Raw genomic sequence first — 22679 nt, 5'->3', positions numbered from 1 at the left:
AGAACACATATTTATTGCCAGGAATACACAAATGAATGTAATTGAGTTTTGGCGATTAGGCCCCGTTGTGCAGGAGTATCATTCGGGGGATAACCTATCCGATGAAACCCCCCGGGGTCTAGACCCTGGTGGTGGTGAATGGATAGTTGGGGTCGGTCTGAAGGGGATGAGCTTGACCCTGGTGGTGGTGAATGGATAGTTGGGGTCGGTCTGAAGGGGATGAGCTTGACCCTGGTGGTGGTGAATGGATGGTTGGGGTCGGTCTGAAGGGGAGGGGCTTAGCTTGACCCTGGTGGTGGTGAATGGATGGTTGGGGTCGGTCTGAAGGGGAGTGGCTTAGCTTGACCCTGGTGGTGGTGAATGGATAGTTGAGGTCGGTCGGAAGGGGAGGGGCTTAGCTTGACCCTGGTGGTGGTGAATGGATAGTTGAGGTCGGTCTGAAGGGGAGGGGCTTAGCTTGACCCTGGTAGTGGTGAATGGATAGTTGAGGTCGGTCGGAAGGGGAGGGGCTTAGCTAGACCCTGGTGGTGGTGAATGGATAGTTGGGGTCGGTCTGAAGGGGAGGGGCTTAGCTTGACCCTGGTGGTGGTGAATGGATGGTTGAGGTCGGTCTGAAGGGGAGGGGCTTAGCTTGACCCTGGTGGTAGTGAATGGATAGTTGGGGTCGGTCTGAAGGGGAGGGGCTTAGCTTGACCCTGGTGGTGGTGAATGGATGGTTGGGGTCGGTCTGAAGGGGAGTGGCTTAGCTTGACCCTGGTGGTGGTGAATGGATAGTTGGGGTCGGTCTGAAGGGGAGGGGCTTAGCTTGACCCTGGTGGTAGTGAATGGATAGTTGGGGTCGGTCTGAAGGGGAGGGGCTTAGCTTGACCCTGGTAGTGGTGAATGGATAGTTGAGGTCGGTCGGAAGGGGAGGGGCTTAGCTTGACCATGGTGGTGGTGAATGGATGGTTGGGGTCGGTCTGAAGGGGAGGGGCTTAGCTTGACCCTGGTGGTGGTGAATGGATAGTTGGGGTCGGTCTGAAGGGGAGGGGCTTAGCTTGACCCTGGTGGTGGTGAATGGATGGTTGGGGTCGGTCTGAAGGGGAGGGACTTAGCTTGACCCTGGTGGTGGTGAATGGATAGTTGGGGTCGGTCTGAAGGGGAGGGGCTTAGCTTGACCCTGGTGGTGTGAATGGATAGTTGGGGTCGGTCTGAAGGGGAGGGGCTTAGCTTGACCCTGGTGTGGTGAATGGATAGTTGGGTCGGTCTGAAGGGGAGGGCTTAGCTTGACCTGGTGGTGGTGAATGGATGGTTGGGGTCGGTCTGAAGGGGAGGGGCTTAGCTTGACCCTGGTGGTGGTGAATGGATAGTTGGGGTCGGTCTGAAGGGGAGGGGCTTAGCTTGACCCTGGTGGTGGTGAATGGATGGTTGGGGTCGGTCTGAAGGGGAGTGGCTTAGCTTGACCCTGGTGGTGGTGAATGGATAGTTGGGGTCGGTCTGAAGGGGAGGGGCTTAGCTTGACCCTGGTGGTAGTGAATGGATAGTTGGGGTCGGTCTGAAGGGGAGAGGCTTAGCTTGACCCTGGTAGTGGTGAATGGATAGTTGAGGTCGGTCGGAAGGGGAGGGGCTTAGCTTGACCATGGTGGTGGTGAATGGATGGTTGGGTCGGTCTGAAGGGGAGGGGCTTAGCTTGACCCTGGTGGTGGTGAATGGATGGTTGGGGTCGGTCTGAAGGGGAGGGGCTTAGCTTGACCCTGGTGGTGGTGAATGGATGGTTGGGGTCGGTCTGAAGGGGAGGGGCTTAGCTTGACCCTGGTGGTGGTGAATGGATAGTTGGGGTCGGTCTGAAGGGGAGTGGCTTAGCTTGACCCTGGTGGTGGTGAATGGATAGTTGAGGTCGGTCTGAAGGGGAGGGGCTTAGCTTGACCATGGTGGTGGTGAATGGATAGTTGAGGTCGGTCTGAAGGGGAGGGGCTTAGCTTGACCCTGGAGTAAGGGGGACAGGAGGAGAAAAGGGGGGGAGGAGGGTTGCGTCGAGTCACCTGAAATGACAGCTGTCAGAGGTGGGAGAGGAGATTTAAAAGGGTTAGCAGAGCGCTATGATAGGCTTGTGAGAATAGAGCGAAATTATTGGTTAAGCCTGGGAGTGACGCCCCCGATCACTTATTGAGAGGAGAGAGAGTAACATAGGAATAGTAAATGAATGAGTAAAGGCGGTCTTCCTGGTTGAACTTGCGCCGAGCTTAATTTCACCTGAGTATTTTTTACCATGTTATGCTAGTTCATACGTTCACTCCAGTATTAGCTTCTTGGTTTTTATTGATTATGAAAACACACATAATAATACATTTTTTGGATATCTTTTTTTAATCTTGCCAGTTACTTTTGCATTAGGTCAGGGATATCTAGATACTTTCCAAGGTTTGACATAATGAATTGTGCACTTTTAAAGCAAGCATACGATGTTTTCAAATCTGTAATCAAAAACGCTATCGAAGCAGTTCCTACCGTTGCTACGTTAGTTCAAACGGTAACAACGGACTATTTTTCTTAGCGGATGCATGTCATTTTAAATATGACTGTCGGGTGTTCTTTTCCCCATAGTGACCGCCTCGCTGCACATTATCCCTTACTTAATCACTTCATCTGCAGCTATGGAACAATGAAGCATGGTAATAATGAATGACCTTGCAGCAGTACACCCTCCTCCCGCCTTTAAATTCCTCTCTTCCTCCCTCCCTTTTCTCCCTCATGCCTTAACTTGCACTCATTTGCCCCCCTTCCTCTCTCCCTCTCCTCACAACCAACAACATTCCTTCATCCTGAAACTCCTTCCTCCTCCCTCTGCAACAAAAGCGGGAAAGAGGGAGGAGATGGGGAACGCTCGGCTGTTTGTTTACATGTGAAACAGAGACGCGGTGGTTGTGATTTGGCTCGTCTGTTGCCATGGCAGCGGGCGAGGAATCGTTGTAAATAATGCGAAATGTTTTGGGAGTTCCCCCCCTCACACGTCAGTGAGTCACTAGTACTCACCAGCTGAGGGAAGTACAGCTACTCAAGGCTGGTGTTCATGTTTTATTTGTATTAATCATTATACACATTATTTATTGTGTGAAATGGAGCTATTTATTTATTTATTTCTGCCTTTTATTTATTTCGTTTTTTAAGTAGCTCGTGACAAACTCTGAACCTTGTTTTCTACCTTTTATTAATGAATTTGCATTTTATTTAATTGTTTTCATTCATTTATGACCATTTATTTTTGTAATTTCTTTAGGTATTTATACATGTTATTTTTTGTTCATTGATTTTAGACACATGGAACTTGTGTATTATTTTATTAATTTATTTTGTACTTTACAGATTGATTTCAAAATGTTAAAAATACTTTGAATAAACAGACATATAATGAAAGGCTAAGATATCCAGCAGCCGTAAAAACATTAATGCTTCAGTTATTTAATATAATACTTTTAATTTTGGTACTTTAACCATATTTTACTCTTTATTTTGTGTATTTTGATGCAAATACTTGTTTTACTTAATAAGGTTTTAAATGTTGGACTTTTACTTCTATCAGAGTATGTTTATGCTGTAGTATTACGTATACTTAAGTAAAGTATCTGAGTACTTCATCCACCTCTGAACGTTTTAAATGACTTGTACTTTACTCGAGTATTTCCATCTACTTGATACTTCTTCTAAAAAGAGAAATAATCAAATGTATTTTACAGCTTTAGTTCACTTCAACTTTTGATACTTCAAGTATATTTTGAATGCCACGTAATTGAAGTAAAGCAGGACATTTTGAATTGTATCAGAGTACTTCTACAATATAGTATCACTGTTTTGACTTCAGTAAACACACAGTCTCACCACTGCATGAGACACCAAACTCAAAAGGAAAACATTTACATTTCCTGCCCACATGACAGAAGTAGTGGAAATAGTGGCTGGAGTTTCTTTTTTGTTACAGAAGTCGACCGAAAGATCGGGTGTGACAGGCAGCGTGAAGCGGCGTCGCAGGAGGAGGAGCAGGGATTATGTTTCGAGCAGCCAGGGGCTTGTCTGGGGTGTGGATTTAAAAAGAGGGCTGGGTCAAAAGAGGGCGGAAGGGTAGCTACTAGTTTCTGTGCTTAGAGTGCGAGTCTGAAATCAGTATCCCTGAGAGCAGGAGGAATTAGACGGAGACACACAGGCAGCAAACAGTAAGTCAAAACTCTTATTTATACCTCTATAGGACTCATTTATATATTTCCAATGTTTAAAATAGTCTTTTAACGGGATTATGCAGGTTTTATTGAATGAAAGCAGGTGTGTGTGTGTGTGTGTGCGTGTGTGTACCTTCAAATACCTGTTCACCTTCACGGGCTTTACAGTAACTCCTTTCCTGTCCTGGTGTCCAAAAAGGCTTCTTTCCACATGTGTTCAGCTCGTGTAGCACAACAAAGCTAATTGCTTTTAAAGATAGACTTTTTTACTGCATGCTTTTCGTATTTTTAGCAAACCTGAGCCACGTGACCCCATTTTTTCTGCCTGGTGGAAAATACGCTACAGATCTTGTTTTCAAGAAGCAAGAATTTGGAGGTATCCCACAAGTGTGTTTTATATTAAAGCAACTGCCAACTGTTGAACTAACTTCACTGAAGTTGCTCATACAGTTTTAGCATTTGACAGAAGATCGAAATAATAAGAAAATGTTCAAAAACTCTTTCTGGATCAGGTGAAAGGCGGGGGGTGTTTGTAAAGATGCAGTGTGTGTGTGTGTGTGTGTGTGTGTGTGTGTGTGTGTGTGTGTGTGTGTGTGTGTGTGTGTGTGTGTGTGTGTGTGTGTGTGTGTGTGTGTGTGTGTGTGTGTGTGTGTGTGTGTGTGTGTGTGTGTGTGTGTGTGTGTGTGTGTGTGTGTGTGTGTGTGTGTGTGTGTGTGTGTGTGTGTGTGGCCCTGGACCACTCCTTTACCCGTTGTCGAGAAAAGGCTCATTCCAGATGTGCCTCTCCGTTCACACCCATCGCGGATTATTTAACTAAAAAAAAGTTCCCACAACACAAAGTGTGTCAAAATCCAGAAGAGCCACCAGTGACGAGGCCTCAGGTGAGAGAGAGAGAGCGCGCGGAGGTTACGGTGTGTCGTAATTCACACCCTGGGAAGCGGGGGCGTGGGCTTAACGTTAGAATGGCAGGTTTTCTTGACAGTTATTTTAAGGAGTGGAGACAAGCCTGAACTCATCTTCCCCGCCACAAACTTCCCTCCTTTACACTTTCTTTCACCCGCCAAACCGTATCTTCGATTTCCTTCCACAAATGTACATCAACACCTCTCGATAAGAGCGGTTCTCGCCGTCTATTGGCAGGCCTTTCACCGTGAGAGCTGAAACTCAGTAATTAGAAGTTGTGAAGCCACACCCTGAGTGGATGCCAGGTTTTCGCCTCGCTTCGAGTGTGTTTATGAAGATCTGTGTGTCCGCTTCGAGCTGGGGTGTTAAACCACACAGGAAGTGCCTTTTGTTATTGGCCACGTTTGACTCTTTCTGCTCACTGGAGCTGCCAGTCTGCTGTGTGTGTGTTTTATTAGCGAGCGAGTTAGCCCTGCAGTTATCCTGCATAACAAAGTGGTGTGACAAGTTTCCTCGTGTGCTTCTCTCTCTTTCTCCAGCAATCTTCTTCATCATGCTGATCCTTCTCGCTGGTATCTTTGGCATCCACATCATAGGCATCATCATCCTGCTGGTGGCCACCATTGACAATGTAAGTACATTTGGTTGTGTTTTAAAGTGATGGAAGTTTAATTCAACACACCTGAACCACACCTTCTACCTCAGTCCTTGACGAGCCCTACATAATCCCTGACTTCCTCCCTAGTTTGAGTGTTAAACACAGAGCTATGTGCTTCTCCTCGATGCTGACAGACAGCAGAAAGTCTGAGGAGGGATTTCTGCACCCTATCAACGAGGCTCTGTTCTCCTCAGGGCCGCATTTTTGACATTTCTTGGTGACAGATGGGGCCGATGGAGTGTCGTCACCTGGTGTCACTGAGTGCATTTTAGCCCTAGTGTTGTTAGAAAGTGAACATGCACTGATGTAGTGATTATTGCACATACCCGAGTGAGACACGGGGAATGTGACAGGCGGATGTGCATTCCTACCGTTGGTAATAGTCGCTCTTGTTGCAGCTTTTTAAATACATGTCATTTACTGATAAAGTAAACACATTGTGCCTTCAGTGGACTCTCCATTGGTTTCAAATGGAGGTCGACTTGTGTAGGAGACTATGAAAACATTTACCCTACTTCCCACTTGATTCAACGCCTCAGTAAACACATTCCAAACTGCTCTCAATTGCTGTTTAAAGTCTTGAGCTATCAATATCAACTGGTTACAAAAACTAAGTCAAATTGTGTAGAAATCTGAGGGAAAAAATCTTTATCTCACTTGATTATAACCTCAGTAATAATTGTCATGGTCTCAATCGCGAGTTTCAAGTCTTCTCCAATACAGCATGTTTTTGTAAATTATGGACCAATTTAGGGCCATAAAGGATGCCCTTTCTTTCTCGTGAGGTATCCTTTAAGGCGTGGCTACTTTATCATTAACAAGTTGCTCTCACATGTTGTCCGGTTTGGGTGTCGTCTGTGATTGCTCCTTTTCAGTGTTTTCCAGTTGATGAAAGTTAATTGTAATAATTTGGTTGCCTTAAAATCATAGGTGGATTTTGCGGGGGGCAGGGGGGGCATTGCCCCCCCTAGTGGCTGAAATATATTACAACATTACTACGTCGAAAACTGTTCCAATACAAATATTTCGTATATCAATATTTGAATAAGGTAGGACACTGGTTAATAATATTGTAGCGTGTTCAAGTAACCAAGGGATGTAGTAGTTATCAAATAAGTATAAGATGTGCACAGTTATGTAATGCACTGTTGTTGGGGGGAGAGACCGCCCCTTCCATATGAGTGTGTGTGTGTGTGTGTGTGTACGGCGGGCATGGAAAAGTCATACTCAGTGGTACTGTAAAAAAGGTTTGCCCCCCCAAGCGCAAATGTCAAACTCCGCCTATGCTTAAAATATCTCCGTGTTCTCCTTAAGATCCATCCTCGTGTTTTCACTCTGGTTCCAATAAAACATTATGGCTACAACCAAAAACCAACATGGCGACAACCAAATATCAAGATGGTGGCAGTCAAAACACGTCGTGTCTACATTTGAAACCCTAGATTTGCGAAACTTGGCGAAAACACTTGTCCGATGACTTGGGGAAACCTTAACAATGCCTAACCGTCTGTAAACCCTAACCCTAAATACGAGCACCGAAATGGAAAACGTAAGCATGTTGTGAGTTTGGCCATTCTTATATAGTCTGAACACAGGTTGAACACACACCATGTTTACACACCCATCTGCTTTGAATTATCCCTCCAGCATTCATTCATTAACCTTTATCCAGCTCATAGGAACGTTTTTCATACTTGTGCAACGGCTGCAACAAAGTCGGACGATGATTTGTAAAGTAACATCTCGTTTCTTCCCTGTTTTAGGCTTGGTGGATGACTGACGTAATATCCACTGATGTGTGGGCTCGGTGGATTCAGACGAGCGGGGTGTGGAACCTCACAGATCTTCCCACAGGTTCACACTACCCACAGGGTAAGTCAAACACGCGCCTTTGAACAGGAGAACTTGTTTCCATGCGTACTACACTTTGACAAAGTCATATTTACTTAATTAAAAACAAAGTTTGCCAGTTTGTTCAACTTGTTCTGATATAACCTTGTTTTGTCAAAGATGCTAGAAAACTGGCTTCAAATCCACAGTATTTCTCTTCAGTATTGAGTCATGCCTAAAAGACACCAATCAAAGTCATCTTTAAGAATCTTTTGTTAAGTTTAACACGGAAAGCTCTGCTTCGCCGAGGCCTCTCTGGTTGTTGTTTTATTGGATTTTGAGAAATACTGTTGCTCCGTCCTGATTGGTGCACAGAGGCATCCGTTTCTTCAAATGAAATAAAAAACATTCTTTCCAGAACATGGCATGCAAATGATTTGAAAAAACACAATGGGTTTTCAGTTATCCAAATAAATACTTTTGCATTGCAAATCAAGACCATGACGCTGCCATAATGCAAAGATGTCAAATGTCGTAGCAGAACTCAATGAAATGACTTCACCTTGAACCTAATGTAAAGTCATGTTCACTTTTGGACCTTCAAAATACTCGGCATGTTTCAAAATCCTGAGATATTTATGGTGTTTGAACGCCACATTCCTGCCACTCTGACCAGATGTGACCAGAACACGGAGTCACTGCAGAGGAACAGTTTCCTGGGTGTGTCGGTGTGATGTTGAGCACATATTTCAGTGACACATATCTCACACACACATCTTCACTCATATTCTCCCTCTCTGTCGCCCCCTGCAGATTACCTCCAGGCGGTGCAGGCCAGCTCGGTTCTCGCCTGTATTTTCTCCATCATTGGAATCTTTGTGTTTCTGGCTCAGCTGTTCACTCTGGAGAAAGGACAGAGGTTCACCATCTCCGGCGCCTTCCAGCTCCTCGCCTGTGAGTATCTCTGTTACTCTGCGGGGGACATTTACTCAAGTACTGAGATCAAGATGAAAAGTACTTTATTGATCCCAATTTGGGAAATGTTTGCGTTGCAGGCAGCAGCATAAAAAGAAACGGCATTGTGCACAAACATTTAAAAGATTAGAAATAAACATCTCAATAGAAATAAAATACCATTTTAAAAACAAGTGGAAATATACATCTACAAAAAAGACTACTTTTAGGTCCCTGTACTTGAGTATTTCTATTTAATGCTTCTTTATACTTCATGTAATGTTCCCTAACATAATGCAAAATACACGAGTCTGTGTGTTGTTGCATTTGTACACTCCCCCCTGTAAAACCAAAACATATCACATAAGCAAATGATAAATAAATAAAATAAAAGCGCAATTTTTACTCCACTGTATTTATTTTATAGCTTTAGTTCAAATTGAGATGTTGCATTAAAAAAACCAGTGATAAACTAATACATCTATAAAAATGAATATAACTGTTGCAAGAATTATCAAATATATTAAAAAAAACATAAGAAAGAAAGTCGTAATCATGGATAATTTGTGTATCAGGTGAATAAGACGAGTTAGTACTTTATTGATCCAAATTTGGGAAATGTTTGTGTTGCAGCAGCATAAAAAGAAATGGCATTGTACAAATAAAAAGACTATAAATAAACAAGAAAGTCGAAAAAAATATACATGTGGAAATTACAAATTAACAAAGTATAAAGCAAGTTATTATATATATGTATGTGAGGCTGTGGCGCAGTGGCCTAGTGTGTTGGTGTTCGTATCAGGGGGGCACAGGTTCAAACCCCACTGCAGTCAGCATGTCGTTGTGTCCCTGGGCAAGACGCTTCACCCCAAGTTGCTCCTGTGCGGAGTATGTTAGTCGCTTTGGATAAAAGCGTCTAACCAGTAACGTGAGGGAAGGAGTGTTAACTATTAAACTGAATATCTAAATGTAACAGTGTGATTTTAAGTCCAAGAGAAGCTATGGAGCAATTAATAGTTTGCAAAACAGTTGTAGTTTACTAGTTTTTAGTGTAGGTTTCTTGACTTAATTCAGCGATCCGAGTACCTCTCCACTCCTCCTCACTCACCTCCTCGTCTCCTTTCCTTGCAGGTCTTTGCATCATGATCGCAGCCGCCATCTACACCGACCGTTTCCACCTGGACGAGAATAACGGCTGGTACGGTCACTGCTTCATCTTGGCGTGGATCGCCTTCGCCATCACCTTCATCTCCTCCATCATTTACTTTGTGTTACGCAAGAAGACGGCGTGAGAAGGACACTAGAAGCTTTTCCCTGACCGACCCCCAAAAAACCCTCAGCTGGACATGCCCTCGCTGCTGAAATCTGATTTATTTTTAGTCACAGATGTTGTAATATTTGACATCAGATTCAAGCTGCTAGTGTATTTTTAGCTCAAGATAAACCTGTTAATACTCTCAAATACTATCGTTGTTTAATTGAGTTTGCTGTCGGGTGTTTTCGTAGTAAAAGGCAAACTCGGGTAAATAACAGCTGTATTTGAGACCGTTTTCAACCCAGATTTTGGGCTGGATTTCTACAGATTAAGACTTGTTGTGGTGTGAACTGAACAAGATGTGCCTTAGGATATAAGACGCCATGATAAATGAAGATCTATCATTATTTCTAGCAGGTTGGATAAAAAAATCTGTGGTATTTTTGTACATTTATATTGGATAAAAAGGGGCGAGTTTATTCTTAGTTTTTTTATTTGTCTTTTCTATTTTCTGCTCTGGTCTTACTTTATATAATGTGCCAAAAACAGAGTGACCAAATGTAGTAAAAAAATCCATTCCTCTGTGGCAGATGTATTTCTAATCCAATGATAAGACTTTATGATTATATATAAGATAAAATACTACAGCTTTTTTTATAATTATTTGGGATTACGAAGACACAAAACTGGTTTAAAAATGAAAGTGTAATGCCAAAATCAAATATAAACTCTTACACTATATTATTGTTTTCACAGTTAAAGATGTTCTTATATCTTTCAAAGGAGTTTTATTCGGTCCACCTTAAATGCATCAATCTCAGTTTCCTAGTATGCATGACATTTGCCATTTTCCATAAATTCAAAATCCAACCACTTGGGGTAATATCTGCTCTGTTTTCCCCAAATGCAACTGCCTTAAAGCGTGAGATATGATGTGTAAATATTTTTCCCATAATGCTCTGTTTGTCTAAGGCTGTTTTATTTTTTGCTACTGTTATTTTTCATCATCGATGACAATAACAATGATTTGTACACTATTAAACTTGATTTCCGACCAATTATTGATGTTTTTCTTTCCCCCATTAGTCATCATAAGGAGTACAAAGTAGTCATTTTGGAGAAACCAGCTCCAGTGCGCTAGAATTTGAAAATACACAGCCGGAACAAATCTGCCACTTCCTCACAGAGCCCCTCCCCCAACACACACGAACGCGCACATGACCAATGAGGGCACGAGATAAGTTTGTGCACGAGATGGAAGGCTGACAGGCAGGTAGGCCGTCCAGTTACTTTAGCCGGGCCGGCTCAGATGATTGGTCGTGCTTTTTACAGCGCCACAGCTTCCACTTATGAAATGTTTTTATGTATTGTCAAAGCATTTCATATATTCATTGCTATCGGGATGTTAAGAGCATTCCATGGAATATAACTAAAAGCGTCTCTGAAATAAATTACATACCCCACCTATAAGTGTTAAATTCTGTTAAATGATTGTCAGAATAATTGCAGACAAAAAGCAGTTTGGTGACCACATTTATTAACATTTTGTGAATTGCAAAAACAAGATTCACACTGTTAAAAACTTTGAATTGGAAATAGTAATAGAGTAAGAGACTTTTTAAACTAATACAGTAAAAGTATATTCAGTTTCCAAAACAATGGTGCATTTAAACGTTCTGTTGTTGACTGCTCACCAAGTATATTTAGACTTTAGTGAACATTAAATAGTGGTGCAGGAATGAGTCCTAAAACCTGGAAATTAATTTGCATTCAAACGTTTTTTTGGGAACCAAATTATGTCACAGAGAAACACTGAAGTTGTAGTACCACCAAATGGCCACCACGGAAATGTGCTTTAACTTCTGGTTTACTTTCTGCAAGCCTGGATCATCCCCAACATTAGCCACCTTTAGCTTAGCGGTGGTGACGTGAAGTCATGTGACCTTGATGTGGTTCGTTTATAGCCCAGCATTAGCCAGCTTTAGCTTAGCGGTGGTGACGTGAAGTCATGTGACCGTGCTGTAGTTTCTTTATAGCGTGTGGTGTTTTGATTGATTGATTGATTGATTGATTGATTGATTGATTGATTGATTGATTGATTGATTGAAAAGTTTATTAACAGCTTGTATATTGGGTACAGTTCAGTACAGCTCAAAAAATACAATTGTTAAGGGGATGCAGACCAGAGAAAGACTTTTGTCTTGTTTACATCAGGGTCCCCCATTTCCAATTCATCATATCATTTAAGACATATAAGACATATTTGACATACAGATGGCTTATTTCAATTTACATACAGGTGGTTTTTTACATACAGATTGCTTATTTACAATTTTCATTTTAGATTTCGTTCTAATACATCCTAACCGGACATTTAAGACATACCAAGTCTACAGATATACAGTTAGTAGTGTTAATATGTGGAAATTATCCTGTGGTACGAAACATGTAAGTATCATAAACATTTGTTTGCCATCAGAGCTTATTTTCTGCAATATTCGTTAAATCCCATTAGCTTTTTGTCAAGGGAACCAGGGAGATGCTTTTGAAATAATCTATATTATATTATCATGTGTTATAAGTCATGCTCTTGTAACATGTGATTGGAAAAGGTCCAAAGCTATAGTGCTGTGTAAACTAAAAAGAAGTGTATAAAACCTGTGAGATTCTGTTATTCTTTAGGCAGACACATAAACTCTTGGTGGATTTGACGCAAGTATTCTGGATCTTATACTGTTGTACAACAATATAATAAGTCCTTCAATCAGCAGTATGTCTGTGTTTCTATTTTGTTATATATTTGGTTATGTCTTGAGTGTCCACGAAATTGCTAACTTAAATCATCGCTGCACCACCCTATAGTCACAAGTCCTGCTATCAAAGAAAGACTCCCGTCTGAATAAAAGCAGTATAATTCACAGTGGGCTGTAGTCCTCTCCCGGATCGTAGCGGCTCTCCTGGTGTCCCGGCAGGGGGAGGCGGGGGGAGACGGAGGGTGGGTATGATGGCGTTTGAGAGGGTAACGAGAGGCGATGGATGGAGGAAGCAGATGCGAGATGGGAGGGTGGAGGAGGGAAGGAGTTGGAGTGAGGAAGAGGAGGCAGGGAGTCGGAGTGCCTTTGACTGGCGGACGGGGTTTTGTAGTAGGGAGACAGGTGGGAGATCCGGGGGGGAGACGGGGGAGAGGTGAGGGCGGGGTTCACGGGGGTGTAGTAAGGAGGCAGCAAACCCACGAAGTTGAAGCTGCAGGCGTTGAGGCTGGAGGTCCGTCGCGGGCCGACCATCATGACGGTCTTGGTGTAGTTGTTGAGGGTAGAGACTCCGGCTGACATGCAGAGAGTGAAGGCACACCAGGCCATGCTGACGGAGACACAGACCAGAGCGGTTTCACTGGGACGTTACTTTGTAGAAGGGGAGTGACTGGGTGCATACTGGGGCCAGTCAGAGTTCGACTTAAAGGTCCCCTATTATACTGTTTTTATAATAATAATAATGCATTTTATTTATATAGCGCTTCACAACTCAAAGACGCTTTACAGCATGAGGGAGGGTAGAGAAACAAGGACAGGCAAACAAGTAAGTATAGTAAACAAAATAAAAATAAAAAGGCAGTCAAGAGGAAGTTGATTGAGAGGGGGGGGGGGCTTATGGGTAGACAGAGTTGAAAAGATGTGTTTTGAGGCAGGACTGAAAGACTGTGAGGGACTCAGAGGCACGAGATCTTGGGGGAGGGAATTCCAGAGCCTAGGAGCTGCCACTGAGAAGGCTCTGTCCCCAAAGCTGCAGAGTGTGGATGTGGGAATGGATAGGAGTCCGGCTGCGGTGGATCTGAGGGACCGTGGGGGTTGATAAGGAGTGAGAAGGTTTGTGAGATAAGGGGGGGCCAGATGGTGGAGTGCTTTGTAGGTGAGGACCAGAACTTTGTAGTTGATGCGATGGGAGACAGGAAGCCAGTGGAGGTCTTTGAGGACTGGGGTGATGTGATGCCATGATTTGGTATGCGTGAGGAGACGTGCAGCTGCATTTTGAACCCGTTGGAGTCTGTTGAGGGATGTAGTGCTGATGCCGTAAAGAAGTGAGTTGCAGTAGTCAAGGCGGGAGGAAATGAAGGCATGGATTAGTCGTTCGGCTGCGGGGCGGGTGAGAGAGGGTAGGATTTTTGCAATATTGCGGAGGTGGAAAAATGAGGTTTTGACTGTTTGGCGGATGTGAGGTTCGAGGGAGAGGGTGGGGTCAAAGATTACGCCAAGGTTGCGTGCCTGATTGGAGGGGGAAACAATGGTGCCATCGATGGTGAGTGTTATGTTAGTGACCTTGCTGAGGGTGGATTTGGAGCCGATTAGGAGGAGTTCTGTTTTGTTGCTGTTCAGTTTGAGGAGGTTATGTTGCATCCAAGTTTTAATAGCTGTCAGACAGGAATCGATGTGGGTAAGGGGTGGGTTATGGAGGGATTTGGTGCTGAGGTAGATCTGAGTGTCATCAGCATAGCAGTGGAAGTCCAGGTTGAAGTGGCGGAGTATCTGACCGAGGGGGAGGATGTAAATGATGAAGAGGAGGGGGCCAAGTACTGATCCTTGAGGAACGCCTTGGGTGACTGAGGCTGTGGCAGAGGAGTGGTTGGGGAGGGAGATGAAGTGGGATCGTTCAGTGAGGTAGGACTGGAGCCATCTGAGTGCAATACCTTCAATACCAATGTCCCTGAGTCGGGTGAGCAGGATGTTGTGGCTCACGGTATCGAAGGCTGCACTCAGGTCGAGGAGGATGAGAATATTGAGGGAACCAGTGTCAGCAGAGGTGAGGAGGTCATTGAGGACTTTGACGAGTGCAATATATTATAATATATTATATTATAGTAATCCCCTCTGTTTCAGCCCTGTTTGCAAAGTGCTGATTCTCTGTCTGTTACTTCAGATGAAAATAAGGAGCCCCTCCCCACGCCCCTCTGAGAGAGATTTGGTTACAAAGAACTCAATAGAGCTCTAGGAGGAGATTCAGGTGATAAGGGGGGGGGGGGGGTTACCTTGGTTGCTGATTGGCTAATGGTTACACAAGACAACACATCGTTATGACATCATCAAGTGGCCAAAATCTGATCAGCTCATTTTCAGACAGGTTTTTATAGAAATGGATCAAAAAGAGAGAAAATCTTTGTTCCTGAAACTTTCAGAGTCTCTTTCCACAGAGGGGACACATGTTGATGTAGAAGAGACATGAAGAAGAGGGGACACATGTTGATGTAGAAGAGACATGGAGAAGAGGGGACACATGTTGATGTAGAAGAGACATGAAGAAGAGGGGACACATGTTGATGTAGAAGAGACATGAAGAAGAGGGGACACATGTTGACGTAGAAGAGACATGAAGAAGAGGGGACACATGTTGATGTAGAAGAGGCATGAAGAAGAGGGGACACATGTTGATGTAGAAGAGGCATGAAGAAGAGGGGACACATGTTGATGTAGAAGAGACATGAAGAAGAGGGGACACATGTTGATGTAGAAGAGACATGAAGAAGAGGGGACACATGTTGATGTAGAAGAGGCATGAAGAAGAGGGGACACATGTTGATGTAGAAGAGGCATGAAGAAGAGGGGACACATGTTGATGTAGAAGAGACATGAAGAAGAGGGGACACATGTTGATGTAGAAGAGGCATGAAGAAGAGGGGACACATGTTGATGTAGAAGAGGCATGAAGAAGAGGGGACACATGTTGATGTAGAAGAGACATGAAGAAGAGGGGACACATGTTGATGTAGAAGAGACATGAAGAAGAGGGGACACATGCTGATGTAGAAGAGACATGAAGAAGAGGGGACACATGTTGATGTAGAAGAGACATGGAGAAGAGGGGACACATGTTGATGTAGAAGAGACATGGAGAAGAGGGGACACATGTTGATGTAGAAGGGACATGGAGAAGTCATATTCAGAGGAAAAATAACTTCCCACACTCTAAAAACGAATTCAGGCGACCTTTCACCTCCACTTAATTAAATGCATGGTTGCAAGATAAAAATGTGAGTTAATTGATTTAGATAAACATTTTAAGTTGCAAAAATTAATTTATAAGTTGTGTTGACGTAATAATGTTGGTAATTACATCAACTTAATATTGTGTGTAATTTGAACTCTGATTTCTGCGTTAATTGACTTAAAACTAAATTCAAGTTGTAGTAAGTAATGCAATTGGCTTGATAACTTGAGTTAAGGGTTTCAAGTCCACTCCCACTTAACATGCCTGGACACGCTCCCACAGTTAAGACAAATAGAAATATACAAAGGACATTTTAAGGTGAGTGTCGTCTTTTGTCTTTCAAATACAGATAGCCTTGTAGTTGCACTGTATGGCAAATTGCTGCTTGAGCAAAATTAGCAGCCTTTGAACTGTGAATAGTTCTGTGAGAGGATACAAAGTAGAGGCTAATGTGAGAGTACAAACACTTTGGTTACTTTGTGATATCGTTTTTTATTAAAAGAAAATCTCGGTGAAGCAGATCAAGGATGCTTCTTGAGGTAGGATCGTTATTTAGAGTTGTCATTGAAATGCAAGTTGTTGGCAGTTCAGAATATATTCATTTAGGTCATTTCTCTTTTTTCCCTTTTTCAAAAATAGCACAATACAATTGAAGTACGCAGAGAACTAAAGCCGTCCGCTGCCTTGCCGTGTACCTTGGAGAAAAGGAAGAGGACCTTTTCAAGGAGTTTAGCGAAGTAATTAAACATCTTGAAATAAAATAAAATCCACGGGCACAGTGACACAGGACAAAAGCACTGCTCTCTGTCAGCTACATTCTGAAGCATATTGCACTTTTGGCCACACCCCAATCAATAGTATCTTAGCAACGTTCAGCATGGATAGGTGTTGACAGCAATGGCGTGGGAAAAGGATTGTGTGACATTTGAAAAGTGGCTTCTGCTCTTCTCTTAACCAGTTCACATATTGTATGGAACCTGCGAAAAAGATGAGAAGGGACACTAAAACGTATCTACTAAATCTGTCCACATGCATTTAAACAGTAGGCAAAGTACTCAAAAGCACCTCTGTGTGTCTTCAGGACCACGTTGCCATGACGACACACACATGCAGACTCAATAGGTGAAAACAAGACCAGCGTTGCTTTTGCAGCTGGTAATAATGGCTCTGAATTATCTAAGAGTTTAAAAAGTATGCAGTTACCTAATTCATTATCTCTTATGCGCTAACCTGTTATTGAATGTGCTTCAAGAGGACATGAATATCGCCTTCATCAGTGACCGGTCCACCCAGGGTCTGACCACACCATGGCAACCATCGTGGTCGAGGGAAACAAATGAATGAGCATTCTGCGTTAAATGTGTTCGTACTGTTTGAAGTAATGACTGTCGGCAGTGTAAACATCTTCGTTACATCTTTTGTGAAATGGATGTGAGATCGGCAGACTGGCGGCCATTGAGAGTTTGTTTCTGTAGCTTCACAAACACTTTACAGATGTTACATATTAGGCACTGGTTTTAAATCTGCAAAGGCCTCTAACGTCGATGTGATGGCAGCATGTATTTGCTGTGTCCCCATGTCCCGCGGTAATATGGCTAATGTGTTTATTTATTATTTGTGGGGCAATTTCAATTTGTGTACTTTATCTTTTTTTTCAAGATTTAAATGAAGCTCAGCGCAAGTTCTCTCAGGAAGACTGGGTGTATACATTCACTCCGCCGCTGCATATCTACCTATTAACCTATTACATTTCACCTCATTCTCCAGCAGCCAATCAGCGTGATGCAGCCTAACTATAAAATGGTTCTCCTCTCTCCTGCAGTCAGCTGTTCTATTCTTATCATATGGCATGTGTCAATACATGTTCAAACAAAATGAAGTCTCTCCTGATTGAGACATCATGTGTTTAAATAAAGAACTGCAGTTCAAAATAAAAAGTGAATTGCCGAATATTTTTGTCGTGGAATTAATTAATTTCTTTCTTTAAAGGCAAAAACATGAAAAAGCTAAGAAAAAAACTATTAAATAAAATATATTTGAAGCAACTTAATTTATAAATGGTTGTCAACTTAAAAACGTGTGTGTTCACAATGAGGGTAATTAAGTACATACAACTTAAAATTCCATTTAAATCATGTGGTAAAACAAGTTGGAACAACTTAATCTTTTGCATAATCAACTTCAAAACTTATGCTCCAATTATTAAGTAAGTGGTGATTCAAAACACCTCTGACTGTAGAGGAAAAGCCTTCTCCCCTAACTCAAATAACTTTGTTGCTTTAACACAATGTCATTAGAAGTTGTGTTAACTCAATAAACATCGATGCAAACTGTTGCGTTGATTTTCTTTGTTGAGCCGAGGCATTTGTTTTTAGAGTGCAGTTGAAAGTAAACTGATTGGGAAATAAAAACTCTGTTCTTACATAAAAATGTAAAAGGTAAAACATGTTGTCCCATTTTACTTTAAAAAATAATTATACTGAAATGTAAAACAGAAAAATACCATTTCTTATTATCTAAACTAATAAACAGGTATTTACCCCACGGCTCCAGCCGGCTTTATTTCTATTTAGAAGACATTTTTAAGTAGTTTGCTGTTTTCCTAGAAGTACAGGATATACCTACATAACTAGTCTTTCTTGCAAAGCCTGAGACACTTTTCCATTCAAAATGTTACTTGAAGGAAACGGACCATGCAGACTTTGTTCGAACACGTTTCAACGGTTTAAACACAAAGAGGAAACGCTTCCCGAAAAGATCTGCAGAAGCTGTGGTTGTAAAACTGTGATGCTACAAAGAAAGGATGAAAAGGAGAAGACCGAATGGAAGTGTGAAGTGATCCCACATGAAGACTTTGTGTCTGGGCCGAGCGGGGCCCGACGAAAAGCTTGTTTCCATGTCAAGAATGTAAGTTTGTCAGGCAAGGACTCAGCAGGAAGTCGTGACAACATTCCTCCATGCCAAAGGGAGCGACAAATATGGTTTTCAAATATGCTTTGCAAGTTAACTCACAAACCCTCAGTACTCTATGGTCCAAGTCAAAGTTGACTGACTTTGATTCTTGAGACTTTCAGAGAAGTTTTAGTTCTCTGCAGAGACCTCGACTTCAGATCAAAAGCTCCAAAATGTCTGGATCTTGAGTTATCAGAGACAAGAACAAACTTTAGTGGCAACCTGGCGTACCGAACGACGTGATCGGTGATGACGTTAGTAATGAAGACAGTAACTCCCATCTTTAATGAAGCTTCTGTCATTGTTTCAATGGAGAGACGCCTAGTATGGAGAAGCAGCGTTCAGCTCCTTCAGCCGGTCCGCTGCAACTCTGACTATTTTTAAATCCAGCCTGTAGACTTTCTTTTTGCCGCTGCTTTTAATTGAACTATTCACATCTCACACGGCACTGTAACTTTTATTCATGTACCTGTGTTATTCACGTTTTATTATCTTTTATTATTCAAGACGCCGTTTTGTAATATGCTTCTCCTGCACTAATTCGTCATGCTCGTAACCCCTTCAAGCCTGGTCCTGCACCTCTCTCTGATTTATTCCTGCGTTTTTATGTTAAAAAAATATTGTTACTCGCTGTTCTGTTATTATGTTTGTTCAGAAGCATTCAGTCAGGATGTGGATATATTTAGTATCTTTTATGTTAAAGGTGGGGTAGGTACGTTTGAGAAACCGGCTCGAGATACACTTTTTGTTATATTCCATGGAGTGCTCTTAACATCCCGATAGCAATGAATATCTGAAGTGCTTTGACAACAAATCCATAAAATATGTCATCAGTGGAAGCCGTGGCGCTGTAAAAAGCCCGACCAATCATCTGCCTCGGCCCGGCTAAAGTAACTGGATGGCCTACCTGCCTGTCAGCCTTCCATCGGGGCACAAACTTACCTCGTGCCCTCATTAGTCATGTGCGCGTTCGTGTGTGTTGGGGGAGGGGCTCTGTGAGGAAGTGGCAGATTTTCTCCGGCTGTGTATTTTCTAATTCTAGCCGGTTTCTCCAAAATGACCGACCCCACCTTTAAATAAATAGTTATTTCCTTTTCTGTTACTGCGTTTGTTAACCCTTGTGTTCAAAAGCTGTTACCGTTCCTGGTGTTCGCGGGTCAATTTTGATCCATGATTTATCTCAGTCCAAAACACACCAAGTAAATGACTATCATCCAATATTGTTTTAACCACATCATAACTAACTTATTATGCATTCATAACCGTACAATGCTGTTGTAATTCAATGTTATGGCCCAAAACACATTACACCACATATTGTGTTCAGGTTCAAGTGTTAGTGTACATATTCTTTGAGAAAGGGGGAGTTCCCGTTGGGGGAGGGGGGAGGGGAGACCAGGTGCATGTTGCGAACAATTATTGTTACAGTTGATGAAGGGGGAGGGGCCGTGGGGGAGGGGTGTCTCAAGTCAAAGATGAATCTTGATTGGGCCAAATTGTGGAGGATATCATGAAGCCTCGTTCCGATAAAAAAAAATAGAGCGTAGTTATTATATAATTTTAACATGAAATGGGTCACGGGAGACCCGAACACAACATAGGGGTTGAGAAGTGTTCAGTCAGGATGTGGATATGTTTAGTATCTTATGTCAAAAAACATTGTTATTGCCTGTTTCTTACTGTGTTTGTTAAGAAGCGTTCAGTCAGGATGTGGTGAATGTCTTTCATTTTTATAAAGCACTTTGAAATGCCTTGTGTTGAAATATAAATACACGTGCCATGCCTCGTAGCAGAACATGTGTAAGTGTGTTTAATGGACTCACTAGAAGGCCCAGGAGTAGCCGTAGCTGTGAGGCTTGAAGTCTTCTGGTCCCATCGAGGCGGTGGTCTGAAACACCTGCATGAACATCATGTGACCCACCATCCCAAGCAGACCTGGGAACACACGATCAGGAAACTGATGTTAGTCAACTGGTCCTGCTGCAGGACTATCTCTGAAACCGTATGGAGCTCACATGCTTTTTCTCTTGCAGGTTTACTACAAGACCAGTTCCTTTTTTTATTTCCAGCTTCTTTACACATGCTCTCTCCAGTACAGGTTAGCGCTGAGTGTTAGCGACGCTTGCTAATGTAAACAAAGACCATATTACGTCCAACACATGTTGCGCATTGTTTCTGATAGCAACTTTCTGATAGTGCCGTGTCGGGCCGCACGATTTGGGGAAATAATCTAATTGCGATTTTTCTGACAGATATTGCGATTCCATTTGCGATATTTGTGTTTAAGCGACCCAACGGAAGTTTATTGTAAAATGCGGCCATATCTCCGGCTCGGAAGGTCGTATCAACGTGCTCCCGTCTCTAGCGCCCCCGCAGCCCGAGCTACGAGTGAAAGAACTAAACTTACATGAAACTTCCGTTGGGTTGCTTTAGAGTCAAGCTTCAGTTTAAGATTCACCCTGTGATAGATTTAAACATGTGATGGAGCGTCACTAACCGGACTTCACCAAAGCATCTCGGAAAGCTCCACTGGAAGCCATTTGGAAAGGTGTTTAAAAAATACTTGGCAGGTGATTGGATCAATCTGTCTATCACCTTCTATCAGGGGCCACTTCTGATTGGTTAACAATGGCTGGTATATGTGGAGCACAGCACTTCTGATTGGTTAACAATGGCTGGTATATGTGGAGCACAGCACTTCTGATTGGTGTGGGTGACTGACACACAGGAAGAACAAAACAAAAAACAGGCAGGCTTTTCGATTTAGTAATCGCATCATTTAAAATCGCGATTTCGATTTAAAATCGATTAATCGTTCAGCCCTAGTGCCGTGGGTGTAAAGCCAGCCCACATTTCAGATATTACGTCATATCGAACACAAATCTGCTCCGTTGTACCCTGTTTTTAGAGATGTGGGTACGGAGGAAAAGAGAGAGGGTTTTGTTTTGTTTTCTGACCCTTTGTGAGTTCCCTTACTCACTTGTGTATAAAGGACATTGTCAACAGCTTTAAAGTCAAAACTGCTCCACCAACTCTGCTCAAAGATTGTTGGTCCACCTGTCAGAGACTTTCTGACTCAGCCTATCATAGCAACCTAGAGAGGCTGTCCAACAACATCATGGGACCCAAAGCATGCTCTGACAGAGAATATGAACTGCTACCATCTAATGGAGATTCAATAAAGTCAGGGTGAAGCATCCTTTGTGAGAGTGAAGCATCCTTTGATCCTTTCAGATCACGCTGAAGGCTCTTTGAGCAGCTTTTCTCTCACTGATCGTGCCGTTATGTTAAAAGTTTGTTTTCCATGTGTCTTGATATGTGTCTGTTGATGTCACACGTGGAGCTGCTGTGACGCAAGGAGCATGTCAGACTTGATCTGACCATTCAAGAATTACCGTATTAAAAAGTTGTACGATGGAAGACCTTTAAATAGCATCCTCACCTCCCAGGACCGTGGAGAGAGCAGCGAAGGCGTTGAGCAGCTGTCCGCAGCGCTGCGTGGACGGGCAGAAGGTCCGGATGCAGAGCTGCACCGACAGCAGGGAACAGCTGATCATCAGAAGAGCCACGTACAGGATCTCCAGGGTGACAGAAAACCACATCATCGCTGGGGAGGCAAGGCAAAGTGCTTTAGGCAAATGAAAGACATTACGAACATTAGAAACATTAAAAAGCAAAGACAATGAAACGTGAATAAAAGTTACAGAGCAGTGTGAGATGTGAATAGTTCAAGACCTGCAGGTTTGTTCCAGATATTTGACTCCAAACCAAATCCTCACATTCCTCGACCCCTAGTCTTCCCGGAGTTCTTTTGACACTTTTCTAACCTTTCATCCTTCTCTTTCATCCACTTTGAATCCCCAGACGACACATGTTCCTGTTTTACTGATACCCGAGCCCATCTTTGATATTTAAACCTGTGTTAAGACTTCCCTCGTGAATGTTTGGCCTTCAACGCACA

The 22679-nt window shown here is 42.8% G+C and overlaps 1 protein-coding gene across 1 annotated transcript; it reads left to right on the top strand.

Annotated features, from left to right (window-relative positions):
- Window positions 1-4035: 4035 nt before the first annotated feature.
- Window positions 4036-10849, top strand: LOC117451085 (epithelial membrane protein 2-like). The gene is made up of 5 exons (XM_034089189.2): window positions 4036-4187; window positions 5633-5724; window positions 7515-7623; window positions 8395-8535; window positions 9667-10849. Exons 2-5 carry the CDS (start codon window positions 5647-5649, stop codon window positions 9825-9827), a joined length of 489 nt encoding a protein of 162 aa, XP_033945080.1. The 5' UTR covers window positions 4036-4187; window positions 5633-5646; the 3' UTR covers window positions 9828-10849.
- Window positions 10850-22679: the final 11830 nt, after the last annotated feature.

This window comes from Pseudochaenichthys georgianus, chromosome 8, assembly GCF_902827115.2.
Source record: "Pseudochaenichthys georgianus chromosome 8, fPseGeo1.2, whole genome shotgun sequence".
NCBI lineage: Eukaryota > Metazoa > Chordata > Actinopteri > Perciformes > Channichthyidae > Pseudochaenichthys > Pseudochaenichthys georgianus.
The sequence above is the reverse complement of the archived record's forward strand: the minus strand, read 5'-3'. Positions and strand labels throughout refer to the sequence as shown.

Bases quoted from the DNA above. Each gene is read 5' to 3' on its own strand.
- LOC117451085 (XM_034089189.2), top strand. From the start codon at position 5,647: ATGCTGATCCTTCTCGCTGGTATCTTTGGCATCCACATCATAGGCATC. The intron at 5,725-7,514 runs GTAAGTACATTT...TCCCTGTTTTAG, and splicing joins TGGTGGCCACCATTGACAAT to GCTTGGTGGATGACTGACGT. The intron at 7,624-8,394 runs GTAAGTCAAACA...CGCCCCCTGCAG, and splicing joins AGGTTCACACTACCCACAGG to ATTACCTCCAGGCGGTGCAG.